The following is an 18,440-nucleotide window of genomic DNA, read 5'->3' as shown; positions in this document are numbered from 1 at the left end:
GGAACTTCGGAAAAGGGTTGCTATATGTACTAGTGAGTTTCTAGGACATGATCCACTGTTGCTTTGATACCTTTATCATAAAAACAAATTCTATTAATATTGAAAGAAATTGATAACAATCTTTCAGCTCTTTAATATATAATTACCTTGTTGTTATCTAAAACACCACCACTTGGTTGCTATGGAATGTAATTGTCATTCTGATATGGACTTAAAATGTATAAGATAATACAGGTCTAAGGAAACATAAAAGTTAAACAGTCATTGTTTGCTGACTTTATTTTACCAAACTTAAAATAATAATACATAAATTATTTTTACAATATGAACAGTTGATGAGCCTTCTACCGAGACTGAGACAGAGACTGAGTTCTACAAAGATGTCAGGGTAAACAAACTTGATGTAGACCAAATAGAACCAATGCTTGCTACAATGTATGTTAGATGATTTCAAAGGTGTTTTGACAGATCTCTCTGGCAGAACTTATATCACCCAACATGAAGTTAATTTGAACACTAGTGATCAAATCCGTAACAAACCATACCAAAACCCGTACGCAGTAAAAGAGGCAGTTCGCAGACAAATTCAAGGTTTGTTTGGTCGACTCCCGTTTGGTGTTTTTTTTTTTTGTGAAGAAGGTTGGCTGAGATTTGTCTCTATGTTTTCTTATATAAAAATGCGAACCCCGCCCCTCCCCCCTTGTGGCCTCTTCCTACCCTCCGGGATCAAGATTTGAGTAAATCTGCATCTACTCTACCTGAGGATGCTTCTACATAACTTACAGCTTTTCTTAGCCAATTGGTTTTCAAGAAATTTTTTGAAATATATCTACAAAATTTCAATAATTCTTAATTAGCTCCCCTTGAAAGAGAGCAAAGTCCTTCATTTTAAAAAAAATTGAGCCCCCTTACCCAATAAAGCTATGTGCCAAGTTTGGTTGAAATTGACCCAGTAGCTCTGGAGAAAAATCAAATATATAGAACGTTTTCAGACGGACGGACAGACGGACGGACGGAAAGACGGACGCCGGACAAAGGTGATCAGAGAAGCTCAGTAAGTGAGCTAAAAAAAAAAACTGGACGGCCTACGTGGGTTAAAATTCCTCTCAAATTTTTGTGTATTTACAAGTCATAATTATACAGTCATCTGACAATGGTCAAATGTATTTCTTTACAAATATTTGGAAGGTTATCAACATTAGGTATCTTTACGTTTCCTCTGTGTTCATACAAATTGCGTGTACAAGCGATGCATAGAGGGTGTCATTAACGAAAAAAAAGTATCACTTCAGATATCTTATTAAATCTCCATAGAATTTTTTCTCTTTTGTTTCATCGGCCTCCCATCGGAGGAATTTGTCTTGTTTAATCTGGTGATGGAGGACTGTTGGAATTTGTTTGAATTTGAGTTTTTCTATCATTATAATGACAATTTCCTGAATAACAGATATATCCTTGCTATATAGAAGGTGCTCAAGTTCCACTGTGTGTAAATGTTTCTGTGTGTGACTGCTGGAAAATACAACAACAGCAACTCGACTCAGCTCAATATTTTTGCACATATTCTCCAGTTCCGACTTGCCATGATGGGAATCTCGATCACTACAATACATTTTGTATGTATTAAAAGCAGTAGCGTTGTTCTCATCTGTTTCCCATTCGTCAATGTGGGAAAGAATATGCTTTCTTACCCATGGGTAGTCCTCCTCAGAATAAGATAGATACACGTCATACTTCTTGTCCTCTTGAAGGAATGGCCGCCCTGTCTCGCGATTACCCGGATGTCGTTTGCGCCGCCTCAGATTTTGTTTAACTTTGTACACCCGGTACTCTATCCTCTTCTGAAACACGACAAACAAGATGAGAGAAGAGATGGTTAGGAATAATAAAGACCCTGTTAAGACTGAGCTGACATTCCAAGCGCCAGCGGACGGATCGAGAGACACTTGATTTCTGACTTCAGGTTTGGAATCCTTACCAGAATCGACTTGTAGATCTTCCACACTATCTCTCCACATCCAATCTTCTTGATATTGAACATCACGTTTCTTTCTTCTCATCCATCCTCTTCGTTTCTTCTTTTTTACGTGTTCAAGACTATCATTTTTGAGCTGACCGTAGCTATAATTGTTGAAGTTATTCATTAAGGTAACTTCATCACAATTTCAGGAACCACTGTATCCCATGTTTTGACAAATTTAATGGTTTTATGAACATGATCGGGTTTTAAATATCCCTTTTTCACACTAAACCTATTTTTCTTTATATTTAAATGCAATTCCCAGTCTTCAATGCAAGATTCATGAAATCAATCTTTTATAATGGAGGACATTAGGTCTGATTCAACTACCTGAACAGTCTATGTAGAATAGATTTGGTATATTTTACTTTAGAAATCGTGTACATAGCACAATTTTATGTTTGATTAGAGGCATTCCAAAGATTTGAAAGAAGAGGTTAAATAAGATTTTATATGAAAAAAAAAAACACGGAAAAGTCTAACGATAACAGAAGGTATGGTATTTCCGTCGAAAACAGGAACATTTACGCTATAGGGTTTTCATGGTCAGGAACAAAATTGATTCCAAGAAATTTTAAGGCTGATAAACAACCATAGATCACGGAATAGAGAGCGTGAATGCAAAGGAGCAATGTACTAATGTCAACCAGTTGCAAAACATACATGACGAAAATGTTAGAACGAGTAAAACAACATGATTTTACCGTATTGGTCAGTTTGTTTCAAGCAGCTAGCATTAGGTGCAACCGGAGTTCAATCCCCATGATCGACAGTGGTTGTACATGTACTGTGGAATCAATCATTAAATTTCGTGGTGGCTCAATTTTCGTAGAATTTGTGGGTACCTCTTATCCACGAATTAACATCCTCCACGAATTAATAAATTAAGGCAATAAAGTCATATTTCCTTTTGTAAGTTAGAATACGTGTTTGTTGGAGAATACACGAAATTACGTCCCCATGAACCTGTAAAATTTAAGCAATCTACGAAAATTGGCCCCCACGAATTTTAATGATTCAACAGTATGTGAAAGGGTATGGTGGTCGCCTGCTTGGGTTTTCTCAAGACGCTCCGGTTCCACTCACATCCATGACCCCTTTGTGTTATTATCGGGGCCAACGAGTAGTGTTTCAGAATCGGACAGAAAACACTATCGATTATCGAATCGAATCGGAAACACCATTTCAATTCATAATCGAAAATAATCGGAGATTTTCAACTTACTGAATTTATAGTTACATGTATTAATTATGTACACGTACTTATAGTATATTCAAGCAAATATAACTAACATAGGCATTTGCAAAATGAACTTTAATAAATATGGTCATAAATGCACTTTTGTTTCAAACCTCTATTATTATTATTATTAAATCATAAACAAGAAGTTATTTTTCAGCTAGATAGATTTTGTTTCGAGATAAATAACACAATAAGTCAATAGAAGTTTTGTATTTCAATATAGGGCATTATAGGCATTCAGCTTTTGCAGATTAAAAGTTTCTGTTATGTGACAGAGTGTTATTACTATTATAACAATTAAAGCCATAGTAAGTTATGAACTTTCTGTTCAAGTATCAATTTTTTATCAGAAAAAATACAGAACATGTACGGTACAAGGTATTTACCACTATTCAGTTTTCAATTTTTCACGAGTACAAATCCATATTCATTTTCAAAAACACTATTGTGTCCTCCTAAGACCATCTCATTCTAAATCTTGGATTTTAAATCATCGTAAACGCTGATCATAAAAAAAAATTAATTTATAAAATGGAACTGGCAAACTTCACTGACCGCGGAAAGCAACAAAACATGTCTAACATGTGACGTGTAAGTCGTGGTGTGAAGCTGACATTTTTTTTCTGTTTACCTTTTTTGGCATACGATTTTCTACAGAGTTTGCAGAATAACTGACTACCACCACATATAAGTTCTGTCTACTTTTTTTTTCGTAGTGAAGCCAAACTATTTCCATACAACCTACCGGGAAGTCCGAAATATCTGACGTTTACCTGGCTTTTAAACGATTTTGATATTTTACTTGCCTGGCATGTTAAATATCAAAATTGTTTAAAAAGCCAGGAAAACGTCAAATATTTCGGACTACCGACCGGGTTGTCCTTAGTTAAGGGTAGATCTGAGACCCTGTCGTCGCGTCCTGCCCACTTTGCTCAGCCATTTTAACTTTGAACTTTATTTAGAGTTATCGTTCTTTTCGGAAATTAAAAAATGCATAGAACCGGCACAAAACGGATTTGTTTACCGCGAGTTCAAATTTTAGTCAAATGTTTACCGACTATCGATGTCAGCTTTCAGCTATCGATTGTCGGCATCGGTAGCAGTCTAACGACGATTTTTCGATCGTCGGCGACTATCGCTGAATCACTACCAACGAGAGATATTAAATCAACCGTTGTAAAATAAAGTTTAGTTCAATAAGGTTTAAAAACCTTACCCTATTTGAAAGACCTGTTAGTCTGCTTCACAGGACTGCCCACCTTCTGTGACATATTTAAAGTGCAACCTATTTACATAACCATTGTCAACCAAATGTTTTATTATATGGTAAAATGTACTATTATGTAAAACATGTTATTGAAGCTAAATAATAATAAACAGTCTACACACACACATGCGTTGTATATGACATGGTGTCAGAAGTGGCTGCCAAAATCGGCCAGATACCCCGACCAAACGAAAACATCCTTAAAGGAAATTAAGTGTTCGACATTTACAGTGACCATTTGAAGTCATATTTCATGTCATGTTGAAAAGATGGCATCGGACAAGGAGCCAAATCCGAAGGGAATCTCAGGACCTCGCGAGTGCATTTAAATCATTCAAAGCTCACTGTGAATTTATGTTTGTTGGACCTCTCAAAGGAAAATCGGAGGAACAACAGTGCAATTACCTAATGTTATGGGTAGGTGAAAAGGGCAGAAACATTTATTCGACTTGGAATCTGCAAGGTGATGGCAAGAAAACTTTAAAAGTTTATTTTGACCGTTTTGAACAATATTGCAAGCCTAAATCTAATGTGATATATGCACGTTACAAGTTCAAGTGTCGCACTCAAGATGAAGAAGAAACTTTTGAACAGTTTTATACCGATTTGAAAGTGTTGTTCAATGACTGTGGTTATAATCCTGATATTGAGGATGAGATGTTGAGAGATCACATTGTGTTTGGTGTGAAATCAAAGAAAGTTCGTGAAAAACTCATTAGTGAAGGATCAGAGCTGACCCCACAGAAATGAACAGACATTGTAAGAACATTTGAGCTGTCACAGAAGCAATTGAAATCTATGAATTCATCAGGGGAAGATCCTAATGTGAATATGATTGTAAAGAAGAAGCCGCAAGCAGTTAAACCTCATGCATTCAAGGCAAAACAGAAGTGTTCCCAATGTGGATACGAACATTTCTATAAAGATAGATGTCCGGCTATTGGTCAGTTGTGTAATTTGTGTCAGAAGCCTGACCATTTCGCAAGAATGTGCAAAACTAAAACACAGTCGTACTCCCACAAGCATGTTAAAACCAAAGAATATCATAAACAAAAGAAGAAAGTGAATATGGCACAAGAAATATCATCAGATACAGACAGTGAAAGTGACGAAGAAAGTGATACATCTGCTGAAATATGTATGGGCATGATACATGAAGTAAACTCTGTAAATCCAGAATCAGACTGGACAATTAACTGTAAAGTGAATGACCATACTGTAACAATGCATGTGGACACTGGAGCCAAATGTAATGTCGTTAGCCGGAATGTTCTACAGTGCCTGAAATTCAGTGAAACAATACAGAGATCAGAAGCCGTATTGAAAAGCTTCAGTGGACATAACATGAAATCCACCAAGAAACATTCAACATTCCATTTGAAGTTGTAGACATCAAAACTCCAACAATACTTGGATCAGAAACAAGTCAACAGATAGGACTAGTTCAGAAGATGTTTAGTGTGGCACAATTTGAAACACAGGCCTCACAAAACCTAACCGAACAGTTGATACGCAAGTATTATTCAGATTTATTCATTGGTGTTGGTCGTTTACCTGGCAAACACAAGATACACTTGAAGGAAGATGTGCAACCAGTCATCCATCCACCGAGACGTATCTCAGTAGCACTTCGTCTAAAGGTGAAGGACAAACTTAGAACCATGGAGAAAGACGGAATCATTGTTCGGCAGATAGAGCCAACTGAGTGGGTCAACAGCCTTGTTACAGTCATAAATCCCAATGGTTCAGTGAGACTTTGCCTTGATCCTAGAGATCTCAACAAAGCCATAAGAAGACCCCATTATCCTATGCTTGCCATTGAGGAAATTGTCTCTCGCATGCCAAATGCCAAGAACTTCTCTAAGTTGGATGCAACTTCCGGTTTTTGGCAGATTCAGCTGGACGAGGACAGTTCCAAACTTTGTACATTTAACTCACCACTTGGAAGATTCAGATTCTTTAGGATGCCATTTGGTCTAAACTGTGCATCGGAAATATACCAAAGTGTGATGTCACGAATGGTGGAAGACATTGACGGTGCTGAAGTCATCGTTGATGATATTCTTGTGTGGGGTGAAACTCTAAAAGAACATGACGAAAGATTAAAGAAAGTCTTAGAACAAACAAGACACTATAATTTGAAATTGAGTTCCGAAAAATGTGAATTCCGCAGAAAGGAAGTGACCTATGTTGGACATGTTCTCAGTAGTGAAGGACTCAAGGCAGATCCAGGGAAGATCCGGGCCGTGACAGAAATGACACCGCCAGCTAACAAAAAGGACCTAAGGAAATTCATGGGATTCATTCAGTATCTTACCAAATTTCTTCCAAACTTGTCTCAGGAATCGGCACCCTTATGACAATTACTCTCTAAGGATGTTGCACGGCATTGGGATGGAAACAAGCAGAAAAGTTTCCAGAAACTGAAGGAGATGGTAACCAATACTCCAGTTTTGACATATTTTGATCCTGAAAAACCAGTCTTACTTACAGTGGACAGCAGCTCAACAGGTCTTGGATCCAGAGCTTTGACTACAACACAGCAGAAGTACTCACAGTTGGAAAAGGAGACCCTAGCTATAGTTTATGGCTGTCAGAAATTTCACCAGTATGTCTATGGAAGACGAATTCAAGTTGAAACTGACCACAAACCTCTTCAATCTATATTCCGTAAACCATTACATGACATTCCAGTCCGACTGCAGAAAATGGTTCTTACATTACAATGTTATGACTTGGATGTAACATACAAACCTGGGAATACTCTTGTTGTAGCTGATCATCTATCCAGAAATTACTTGAAAGAGACAACAGAGAAGTTAGTTGATGAATTCTCCGTAAATGCTTTGTCATACTTACCCCTATCACCTGGAAAGTATGCAGAATTACAAAAATCAGCTTCTGCAGATCTTGAAACGATTCTACTCAGTAAAGCTATTCTAGAAGGATGGCCAGAGAGTCGCGATCAACTTCCTGTGGAAATACGCACCTACTGGAATTACAGAGATGAACTTGCATGCATAGATGGCTTGATCTACAAAGGTCTTAGACTAGTGATACCACAAACCTGTCGTAAGGAAATGTTAGCGAGGATACACGAATCTCATTTAGGCATTGTAAAATGCAAAGCAATGGCACGTGAAGTCATGTTTTGGCCATCTATGGGAAGTCACATTAAAGATATTATCTCCAAATGCAGCATTTGTGCTACCCATCAACGACAAAATCAAAGAGAAAGTATTATTCCTCATAAAATACCAGACCGACCTTGGTCTAAAATAGCCATGGATTTGTTTGAATTCAATGGACACCAGTATCTCCTGTCAGTAGACTTTTATTCAAAATGGCCAGAGATAGCGAAACTGGAACAGCCTAACTCCAGTTGTGTGATTCAACATCCAAAGAGCCTGTTCGCACGATACGGTATTCCTGATGAAGCCTTGTCTGATAATGGACCTCAGTTTGCTAGTGCTGAATTTAGGAAATTTGCCCAAGATTATGAATTTCGCCACTTGACGTCTAGTCCCCATTTTCCCCAATCCAATGGACAAATGGTTCAAACAATCAAACACTTACTCGAAAAAGCAAAGGATTTTTACCTGGCAATCTTGGACTATAGGAACACACCTTTAGAAGAACTTTGATTATCGCCAGCTCAGTTATTTCTAGCGAGACGATTAAGGACAAAGTTACCTGTATCAGCAACACTTTTGAAACCACAAAACGCTGAATTTGTCAAAGAAAGCTTAAAGACTCGCCAGGCCAAGCAGAAGAGAAAATTTGATAAACATGTTCCAAAATCTGACTTGAAACCATTGATTCCAGGAGAAAAGGTTATGATCAAACACAATGATCAGTGGATACATGGATCAGTTGCAGAGAAACATGAATTGCCACGTTCATATGTAGTTAAGGGAAACAATGGCAGGAAATATCGCAGAAATAGAAATGACTTAAGGCCAACGAACTCTAATCCTGCGGAAGTGAGGGAAGAAGAAGAAGAAAACCTGGAAATTACACCATTCCTGGATCATACTGCCCAACATGGATCGATGGATCGCGTGGATAGGAAACCCTAGAGGAAACCTACTATTGGTAACGCAGAAGAGATACAGAAGGACGCGCCTCAAAAGAGTCCAGTGAAGACCAGGTCGGGACGTGAAATCAAACTTCCATCAAGATTCCGTGATTAGTTGTGAAATCGGTGATAATGTGTTCAATATTTTATTTCTTTATTTGAAATTATCAGTGAAAGTTGTAGTGGCTCAGACAGAGCATCGGTGCAACTCGTGTATTGATTCATAAGGATTCAGAGATGGAACCTATGATAACAGGACAATTTACAGAACAGTAAATTTTCATTTATTAAACTTTTAAAGTAAAATTCGAAATTCTTTTTGTTTAATATAATTGTATGTAGATTGGCTTAAACTAAATTCTTGAAAGAAAGGGAGATGTGACATATTTAAAGTACAAGTCAATTACATAATCATTGTCAACCACATGTTTTTTTATATGGTAAAATGTACTATTATGTAAAACATGTTATTGAAGCTGAATAATAATAAACAGTCTACACACACACATGCGTTGTATATGACACCTTCCTCTTTTTCCGAGGATTCAATTTCAGTGCCTATCTTGTGAAATTTTCTGGGGATTTACGTAGAGTGTGGCCTATCCATCCCCATTTCCTCCTCTTTATTTCAATGTAGATGGGATCTTAATCGGTCTTTTCCCATAGACTGGTTTTGTGTTGATTGTTTTCGTTAACTTCCAGGTCTCCAAGCCATACAACAGGACTGATTTTACATTTTTATAAAAGATTCTTTCTTTGGTGTTGACGGAGAGTGAGTGCTTTTGAATTTTAAATTTGGCTGAGGGTATTGAATGTCTTGCCTTAAATTGTTAGTACGGCTTTTAACATCGTCGTCAGCGCCCCCGTCCTTGCTGACAATGGTCCCAAGATAGGTAAATTTATCGGTTTCTCTGTTTTTATCTCCATTTTATGTTATTCGTGCATTCTGTTTGTTATTCATTCTCATCTACTCTGTCTTTTTAAGCTTTTTTAAAGCCTTTTTTTTTTACTTTTTCTGCAAGGCGTAATAATATCTCCTGTGCGTGTTGTTGTTTGTAGGATAGCAGGTCATCTGCAAAATCCAGGTCATCGATAGGTGAAGGTCCACTGGATTCCAGTCTTGTTGCCTTGCGTTGTTTCCTTCATGATCCAGTCAATCACAACTACAAATATGGTTGGTCAAACAATGCAACACTGCCGTACTCAAGTTTCTACTTTAAATGGATGTGTAAATTTTCCATTTTGGATAATGTGATATGTGGCGTCGTCATACAGGTTTTTAATGATGCTAGCGAATTTATTTTGGTGGCATTTAATTACATAATATTAGCTTCCAGATAGTTGACCTATCCACACTGTCAAAATCCTTTTCAAAATCCACAAATGTTGAAGATAGGGGAAACTGCCACTGAAAATACTGCTTTATGATGACTCGAAGGGTAGCAATGTGGTCTGTGCAGGATCTGTTTTGGCGAAACCTGCTTGCTCTGACCTTATTACCTTGTCCAATGCTTCTTTTATTTATCCAATATTGCTCTTGTAAGAACCTTGGTGGCAATGAATAAAAGCATGATACCTCGCCAATTATCACATTACGACAGGTCACCTAGCTTTAAGAGCCTCTGAAGGAATACCATCAGGACCAGTTGGTTTTCCGTTTTCCTGTGTTTTAACTGTGTTAAATTGGTGATTTCTACTCCAGACGTGGGTCAATTAGTGATGTGAAGTTCATCTCAATTGTTTGAATGCTTGCAGGACTGAGTAATGGTGGCCGATTTTGAACTTCCTTGAAGTGCTCTCCCCATCTATCTCTTTGTTCTATATCATCCTTCCCTGTTTGTCTCTCACTGGTATTTTGGTATTCACTTTTTTTACCGACAGCGTTCTGCTTATTTTACAGCTTTTTCATGTTGTTCTCTGTCTCTGCCTCATCAGTCACGTCATGGAGAAATTGTCTGTGTATTCTCTGGCATTCTTTTTAACTTGTTTGTTGGCCTCACTTTATTTTCTTCCCTCTTCTTGTTGAGCATCCTTCCATTGGTTAATTTTCTGCTTCAAAGCTTTCCTTACTTTTAGTACATGTATTTCCCATGTTTCTGCTGTCATCCAATCTTTGTGCTAGCTCTTCCTCTTTCCTAAAACTTCACTGCATGCAGTTTTCAAAATGTCTTGGAACTTAACTCAATTGTTTTCCAGAGATATTGATCTCAAACTCCCCAGTGCATCGAATGTTTTGCATTTTGCAGTATTGTAAAAGACATTAAATTTGTAGTGAGGTGTTATTGGTTTGTCTTTAAATCCTTTAAGTTTCATTCTCAGCGTAGCTGTAGGATTTTTTTCTGAGGCTCGTCTTGTCCTAACAAACTTCTCTTTCATTTTCGCATGATGGTAATATGGTCTTTTTGATTTTCTGTCATTCGATCTGGAGGAGTCAAGGATGTTTTTTATATCTTCATATGTTGAGAGATAGTGTCTCCTATAACTCTATAACTAGCTCATTGAAATTGCAGTAGTCTGTAAAAGAAGTCTTATATTTCCGATGCCGAGCTTTCCCATGATGAGTTTCTTTGTGCGTGTTGTCCTCTCTAACCTTGGCATTTAGATCTCCCTCACAATTTTGATGGCTGTGCGAGGCGTAAGGTCTATCCTTGTCTTTAATGTAGACTAGAATTTGTCCTTCTCCTGTTCGTCTGTTGCATTTATTGGGGGCATAACACTGAATGATTGTGATCTTCCTTCCATTTTTAACCTGGCTGACATGGCTTGGCGGCCTGGTTACCATGCTATCATCGCTTTTTTGCTTCTCGTGACAGCATAAAGGTAAACCCTTGAGTATGTGCATGATCCTGGTTCTCATGTCCAGAGATATATATGATAATTCTTCTAATAGGCCAAGTACCTTGATGTTATACCTGATCATCTCCTTTGCTACTTCGGCAACGTTTCTGACCTTGTATAGGGTTCTGATGTTCCAGGTACCTATCCTGGTGTTGGCCTTAATCGACAGAGGATTTATCGGTGCACTGGCTTCCCAATGACTTTCACCTGCACACGTCATGAGCTCATCTTGCGAGCCATTTTCCAGATCTAGGTATCCCTCTTCATGTGGTGTTGTTGCTGCTTCTGTAACATGGTGTATTTATGAGGTGAAGTTGCTAACCGCACGCCCAAACAGGTCTCGATAAAAAAAAATCCACGGTATGATACTATACTTAGGTGAACGGAATTATAAAGGGATACGCTTACCCTTATATTGCTGTCGTCGTTCGTAAACTTTGAACAATTTAAGCTTTATCTTAACACACTTCTAGTCCAATCTTGGTCTCGTGTGTAAATCTGTTTGAAAAGGGAGCAGAAATTGTTAAATTAATGATCAACACCCCAGAAACAATGGGTTTTAAGGTTACTAGTATACTTCAACAATGATGCACATCTCTTCACTTGAGCACCTACCGATCGAACAACATAGTTCTGATGTTCCCATATCACATGTGGAATCACATTTCAACCTCAGTTCCTTTATAAAGTATTGGGTGTAAAAGTCTCGTATCTAGGAACCAAAGTTGAGAATGTAACCCAAAGGGTGGGTGGGTGGGAAATCTCACAACCCAACCCTACTGCATTGTTCTTCCATCTCCTACTGTATACACATCCACCCATCAAACAGCGAAAAGGAATGACGTCACTTCGGTAGCACGTCATTTCACTTGTGATATTCCCATATCACATGTGGAATCACATTTCAACCTCAGTTCCTTTATAAAGTATTGGGTGTAAAAGTCTCTATCTAGGTATCCAAATCTCAATTCTTATCTCAATATCTAGTGCCTCTTCCCAACACTCACTATCAAATATATAAAGTTAACATTTTTAAACACATTAAATCATCATATAAAACACATCAAACCCTTTATATGCTATCAAAACTTTAATCATTAAAATCATAAATCATATTCAGACATGTCATTGTACATATTGTATACTTAGCTCTCTATCTCATCACTCACTCTCTACAAAGGCCGAATCAAGACTATCATACTGCATGCACTCTCGATACTTCTCTTCCATCATTCCCGCATCTTTCACACTTGTTGCCAATCTTCCAGCTACAAAATCTGATTCTTCCAAGGCTGGAAGTCTACTATAAAACTCGGCACTCCCTTCCCCAAACCAACCAACATGTCTCATTATCTGACCCACCTCACTCACTGAGCCTGACATAGCCAACACAACAGCACAACCTGCCTGGGAACTGTGTGGAGTCTCACCTTCATCAACACCATGTTTCCGCAAATACACATGCAACCTATCATAAACAACTGAATAGGAAACAGGCTGATCCAAAACCCGTGCATCCTCTGTAACAACTCGAAAGAGATAGCCACAAGACAGATCAACTCCCAAGTCTTTACATCCTGAAACAAAATCTTGTAACCCTACTACAGGACAAATAACCTTATCATCACACCTCTTTACAACAAACATATTACTCCTCCTTTTACCCCCTCGAAGAGTCTTTCCAAAAGTGTGATTAAACACAAAACCTGAATAATCTCTAAGCCACTTAACTTCTTGAGCCACCAAATTTGCAAGATCTCCTGCCCTATCTCCGGCAAAAAACTGCAATTTGAACCAAGCCTGGTCTCTCAATAAGATATACCCCTCCTTAACTGACACAGAACTCATGCTTAATCGACCCCCTATATAGCCCACAATAGCCTTAACCTTGGTCAAAAAGATGGGTTTAGCCTGTTTTGGTACCAAATGGGCTCTCGCTTGCTCCTCTTGTATAATTTTCAAATAATCTTTCACTTGTCTTGATGCAGCCGGATTCCCTAATCCAAGAGCCATGTTCCACGATCTTTCACATCCCATCTCATGAAAAATGTTCACTAATCTATTTATCATTAATGAGACAGTACCAGAAGCAAGACGTACTGGCCAATTACAGTCAAATTATCCCTTGTTTCCTAAAAAACGACAGTCTATCTTATGAACTTGACTTTTACCGCACTGATCCTTCCATACCAAAAATCACCTAATGTCATCAGGTGTACAACTTGTCAATTCTCGACCAGACATCCTTAAAAGAAGTTCGGTATTTTCCCTTTTCAAATAATCCTGCCTCTTTGAATCCAGTGAAGAAGACCTCCTTGCATCTAACTCCTTTAACCTCTCATCCAAGACTTGAACATCGACACTCCCTTCCTGAAAAAGATTAAACAGGTTTATTCCCTGAAAATGTCGACCTGTAAGCAATCAATGCCCATTTCAGCCCCTTATTATCAAGAACATATCCTTTCTTCGTAGGTACCTGAATAACCCCCTTTTCCCCCTGCCAGCCTAACACCACACTAGATATCTTACACTCCTCAACGAGAGGCTGCCATACAGGCACTGGTTGTCTATATGGAAGAATGCATGTACATACAGGAATTTCTTGTTCCTTCAAAAATGATAAAACTGGAAAAACCATACCAAATGGAGGAAATACATAGGGGTTCAACTCCTTTCGAATATTTTGTGCGAACACATCAACCTCTGCAGTGAATGGCATTGAACATGGTGTAAAATGACGCAATACCCCACTCCCCTTGGCCTTCATTGAATTAGAATCACTTCGAAGGAACAAACTGTAAATTTAACTCAAAATTCAACTTCAAAGTCAAAGAAAAAATACATTTTGTAATACAGTTCAACGCCCAGTTCTTTCCCCCCTGGTTCTGCCAGACACTAAGTACAGCCATGTTATCTGTGAGTACATGTACTCTAGAATTAGCTAAGTTCTCTCCAAGAGCCAATAACACCTTATAAACAGCATCCGCCTCCTTTAAATGAATAGGTCTTTGATCATTCTCTTCCCAAAAATCACTTATCTCATACCTATTCCTACCCTGCTTTACCACTGCCGCGTACTTGTACAAGGATGCATCTGAAGACAACATAACCTGCTGATGACACTCACTTCTCCACTGACAACAACCTTCCCAAGAATCTAGAAAACGCTAATGTTCTAATTCCTTCCTCAGCTCATCAGTCAAACACAGCTCTAGAAATTGCCAAGTTAACCTCCCTACAAAACAGCCTACAACCAGGAACTGCAAGGCCCATTGATATACATTTACCAGCAAATCGCTGAAGAGTTTTCACAGCAAGTTCTTTTGAACCAAGAATACTTTCTCTCAAATCAGCAAATTTCAACTTCTTACACTCTGGCAAAATATAAGCTTGTTTTTTGGAATCAACCAAAAAACCCAGAAACTTGACGCATGTCAATGGAACAAACGAGCATTTCCCCAAGGCCAAAGTGTAACCCAACCTTGTCAACACTTCTACTAATATGTATGCGACCTTACAACCTTCTACATATGGGTCCACAGCACCAGAGACATTCGCGATAGCCAACCTATCATCAATATATTGTACAGTACTTATAGACCGACTCCGAAGGTATGACGTAACAACCATCCCAATGGTCTGGTATATAAAAGGCGATGCCTTGAACCCAAAAGGAATTACAGGTACCGTATACACCATAACATAACCACCAAAAATAAGCCGAAAGTATCCCTGAGAATCATTGGACAACCTAACATGATCGTATCCAGATTTTTCATCTGTCGTTATCAGAAATGCATTACACCCTACAAGCCTATGAACATCTCTCAGAGTCTCCAGCTGAAACGGAAGATCCTTCACCCAGAGGTTCAAAAATCTGTCATCATGACATAGTCTTGGTTTACTTGGTTCAGTTGTCAATGGCATCACAATATGGGGCATCTCACACTCACCGACTTTACCGAGCACTCTTATAGCACCTGACCTTATCTTTTCATACAAAAAATCACAAATAAAAGCATGATACTTTTTACATAAAGCAGAGTTAGGGAATACAGCACTTGGGGGCAACTCAGAATCAAATGACTTTCCACGAAAATTCCCTTTAAAACGAGTAAAAAACTCTGTCACATCCACTCCCTCTGTAAGCCACTTTCTCACCCTCAATATCGTATCTTCATTCACTCCACTTCTCTCCAACACATATTCCCAGGCCGAAACATTTCTACCCAACTGTCCTGCAATAAATGAATCTGGACTATATACCAGCAATTGGTTCATATCAAAATCAGAACCTTCAATTACAGATTCTACACTAACTTGGTGGGTTGCAAGTGAAGGAGTCCCACCACTGATCGCACCCATTCTCCCTTCTGACGAAGAACTGTTCTCATTGGATTAAATTCTACCATCTTGTCTAACTCAGCAGTAACCTGATTATCATTAATCAACACTGACGCTCCATTATCCTCCAACAAATTAAAATCATAATCCATTTAAAGGTCATATGGTGACAATCATAGTGGAACTCCTTCACTGAACAACCCACGTGGACTTGGTCCACTAAGGCATCAGGGTCCTCGGGTTGCAAGATCGGGAATTCTTATGCATGTATGATATATAACAAACAATCCAGTTCCATCAAAACATTTAATGTGTCACTAACTATAATAACCATGTTCGTCAAAAATATATGTGTATTTTTCACTACAGCCATGTACAATTCTTCCAGCTGCATAAATCAATCAAAGCAAAATTAAGTTCATAAATCAACCTTGAATTAACAAAATCCTGTTACAAAATTGTATCCTTACAATTAAATGCACAAATTTCCATACATATGTATTCTCAATTCACTTTCTCCTAGCAGCCTTCATCAAATCACAATCTTTAACTAGATGTTGTGTTGAATCACAAAAATGACAACCTTACCTACTAGCATTCCTTCTTCCCATACCACCCATTGGTCTGTAACCCCGCGGCCTTGAATAAGTACAAAAGTTTGAAAATGGATGAAATGGATAAGGCTGAAAACCAGGGGCACCAAGAAGAGGCGTTGAATACATAGGGTACAGTCCAGCTAATGGAAAATTTGAACCTTTAGAACCTTGATCTTGTTCCATCTCACCCCTCATCTTCACACCCTCACATTTAGACCCCAAGTTTTGTCCTTCATTAATACATTTATTAACTGCTTTTGACACCAGATCAGCTCCCTGCCCCCCTAGAACTGACTAATTTACTGTAAGACATAAATTCGCGATATTCACTTTCCCTTGCAGACGACCACACTGCCTATACAATTCTTCATATACTTCCATATCTTTATCCCCCAACTTTCTACTGAAGCGAGCTAATTCATCAAGAGTTATTAATATCAGAGGTTTACTAGGGTCCTGCTGAGCAGCTAAAGCTTTAACCCTCTCCTTCACCTTCGAAACATCCCCCTTCTCCAACTTCTCGAGCATCAGCAGTCTCCTTTCCATGTCATCAATCGTCTTTCTCCTTTTCACTGGGGTGGCCTCATTCTAAAATAAACAGGATTTGCTCAATTTTTTTTTCTCCACACACACTCATACAATTTATTAGACACAGTACCTCCACAGTATTGTCTTCAGTCTGATTCTGTCTCTCTGCAGGTGCACCAGACGTACTCGGACCCGCTTCATCATCCTGCAACACCTGCCCTTTGGGCTGTCCCCTTTCATTCGCTGCTAGTACACAATAGTGCAACAGTAACTTTGCTCATCATAATCTCGAATATCTTTCCCTAAAAGACAGACTTTGCACGTTACAATATCAACTAGACACATAAAAGTGATAATACCACTATAACATCAATATAATTAAACCAGATTAAGTGCTCAAGACTAAATATCGGCCATGATAATCTATTCAAGTACACAGTTTACCTGGTAACTCCAACAACTCATCCATGGGTTCCCCCGTCATCTCCATCACTGCTTTGGCGATATCCCTCCGTGCGCATCCCGACACTTATCCTCGCCAACTCCGTAACATTTTCTAACCGCCCATCCTTTACTTTCCTGATTACATGTAACAGAGTAAGCCCCTTCAGACTATGTCTCTTCTTTACCGGCTGAACCATCTAAAATATAAACAATCATGACGTAAGCATTCATGCTCGACCCGAACTTTACCGTCCGGATAAATACGGATAAACGAAGTAGATAATATACAGGCATAAAATAAAATTTCACGCTTCCTACATTGTAGTCAATATCCACATTCACTCTAATCATATATAAAATGCATTTGAATGAAAACCCAGCTTAGATATTCCAATTTCACACAAAACGCCGCTCCACGGCATGTCTCATATCATTTAATGGCCCCTGGCCCTGCCATATTCCAAATACAATCCAGTTCAAATCTGCGACATCCAACAGTCACATTAACTCAAATATTCTCTAAAGATATCCAACAATCTTTAGACCATAAATTTCACTCAAGCCTCCAACGGCATATAATGTAAAAAATAATATTACCTTCCTCTCGATCTGTTGTCTGCTATCACCATCAAACAGCGAAAAGGAATGACATCACTTCGGTAGCACGTGATTTCACTTGTGATAAGCAAGGATATTGCTTTTTGATATGAAATTCATGGCCCACATAATTTTTTTATTTATAAGTTTGAATACTAAGTATTAAATATTAAATACTAAATATTAAAAATTTTAATAAAAAAAAAAAGAAAGAAAGAAAGAAATGAAAATGGGAGGGTAGGTTCGACACTGAACAAAAGAAATTAGCAAGCTATTAATGGTAGTAATAACATTTTTTAGATATGACAGGTCAAGAAAAATATTTTTCGCGAAATTTTTTTTTTTGCAATTTTTTTTCTTGTTTTCAATCGCTAATATAAAGAAAACAGCCTACCCCACTCCGAAACGTGATAAAATCTAGAAATTTAGAGCAATTATTCAAACAAAATAAGATTAATATACGGGCAGTGCTAAGACCCAATGAT

At 38.2% G+C, this 18,440-nt stretch overlaps 3 protein-coding genes and 1 pseudogene across 3 annotated transcripts; 1 reads left to right on the top strand and 3 right to left on the bottom strand.

The window, feature by feature from the left end:
* Positions 1-1,007: 1,007 nt before the first annotated feature.
* On the bottom strand, positions 1,008-2,172 carry LOC128187667 (toll-like receptor 6). The gene has a single exon (XM_052858081.1). The coding sequence runs from the start codon at positions 2,142-2,144 to the stop codon at positions 1,284-1,286; it is 861 nt and encodes a 286-aa protein (XP_052714041.1). The 5' UTR covers positions 2,145-2,172; the 3' UTR covers positions 1,008-1,283.
* A 4,790-nt stretch (positions 2,173-6,962) lies between these two features.
* Positions 6,963-8,174, top strand: LOC128187614 (uncharacterized protein K02A2.6-like). Its single transcript, XM_052858025.1, has one exon. It carries the CDS (start codon positions 6,963-6,965, stop codon positions 8,172-8,174), a length of 1,212 nt encoding a protein of 403 aa, XP_052713985.1.
* A 4,427-nt stretch (positions 8,175-12,601) lies between these two features.
* Positions 12,602-17,555, bottom strand: LOC128187018 (uncharacterized; annotated as a pseudogene).
* On the bottom strand, positions 13,801-15,786 carry LOC128189473 (uncharacterized). The gene has a single exon (XM_052861098.1). The coding sequence runs from the start codon at positions 15,725-15,727 to the stop codon at positions 14,642-14,644; it is 1,086 nt and encodes a 361-aa protein (XP_052717058.1). The 5' UTR covers positions 15,728-15,786; the 3' UTR covers positions 13,801-14,641.
* Positions 17,556-18,440: the final 885 nt, after the last annotated feature.

This window comes from Crassostrea angulata, chromosome 6, assembly GCF_025612915.1.
Source record: "Crassostrea angulata isolate pt1a10 chromosome 6, ASM2561291v2, whole genome shotgun sequence".
Lineage (NCBI taxonomy): Eukaryota > Metazoa > Mollusca > Bivalvia > Ostreida > Ostreidae > Magallana > Magallana angulata.
This window is presented reverse-complemented; position numbering and strand designations above follow the sequence as displayed.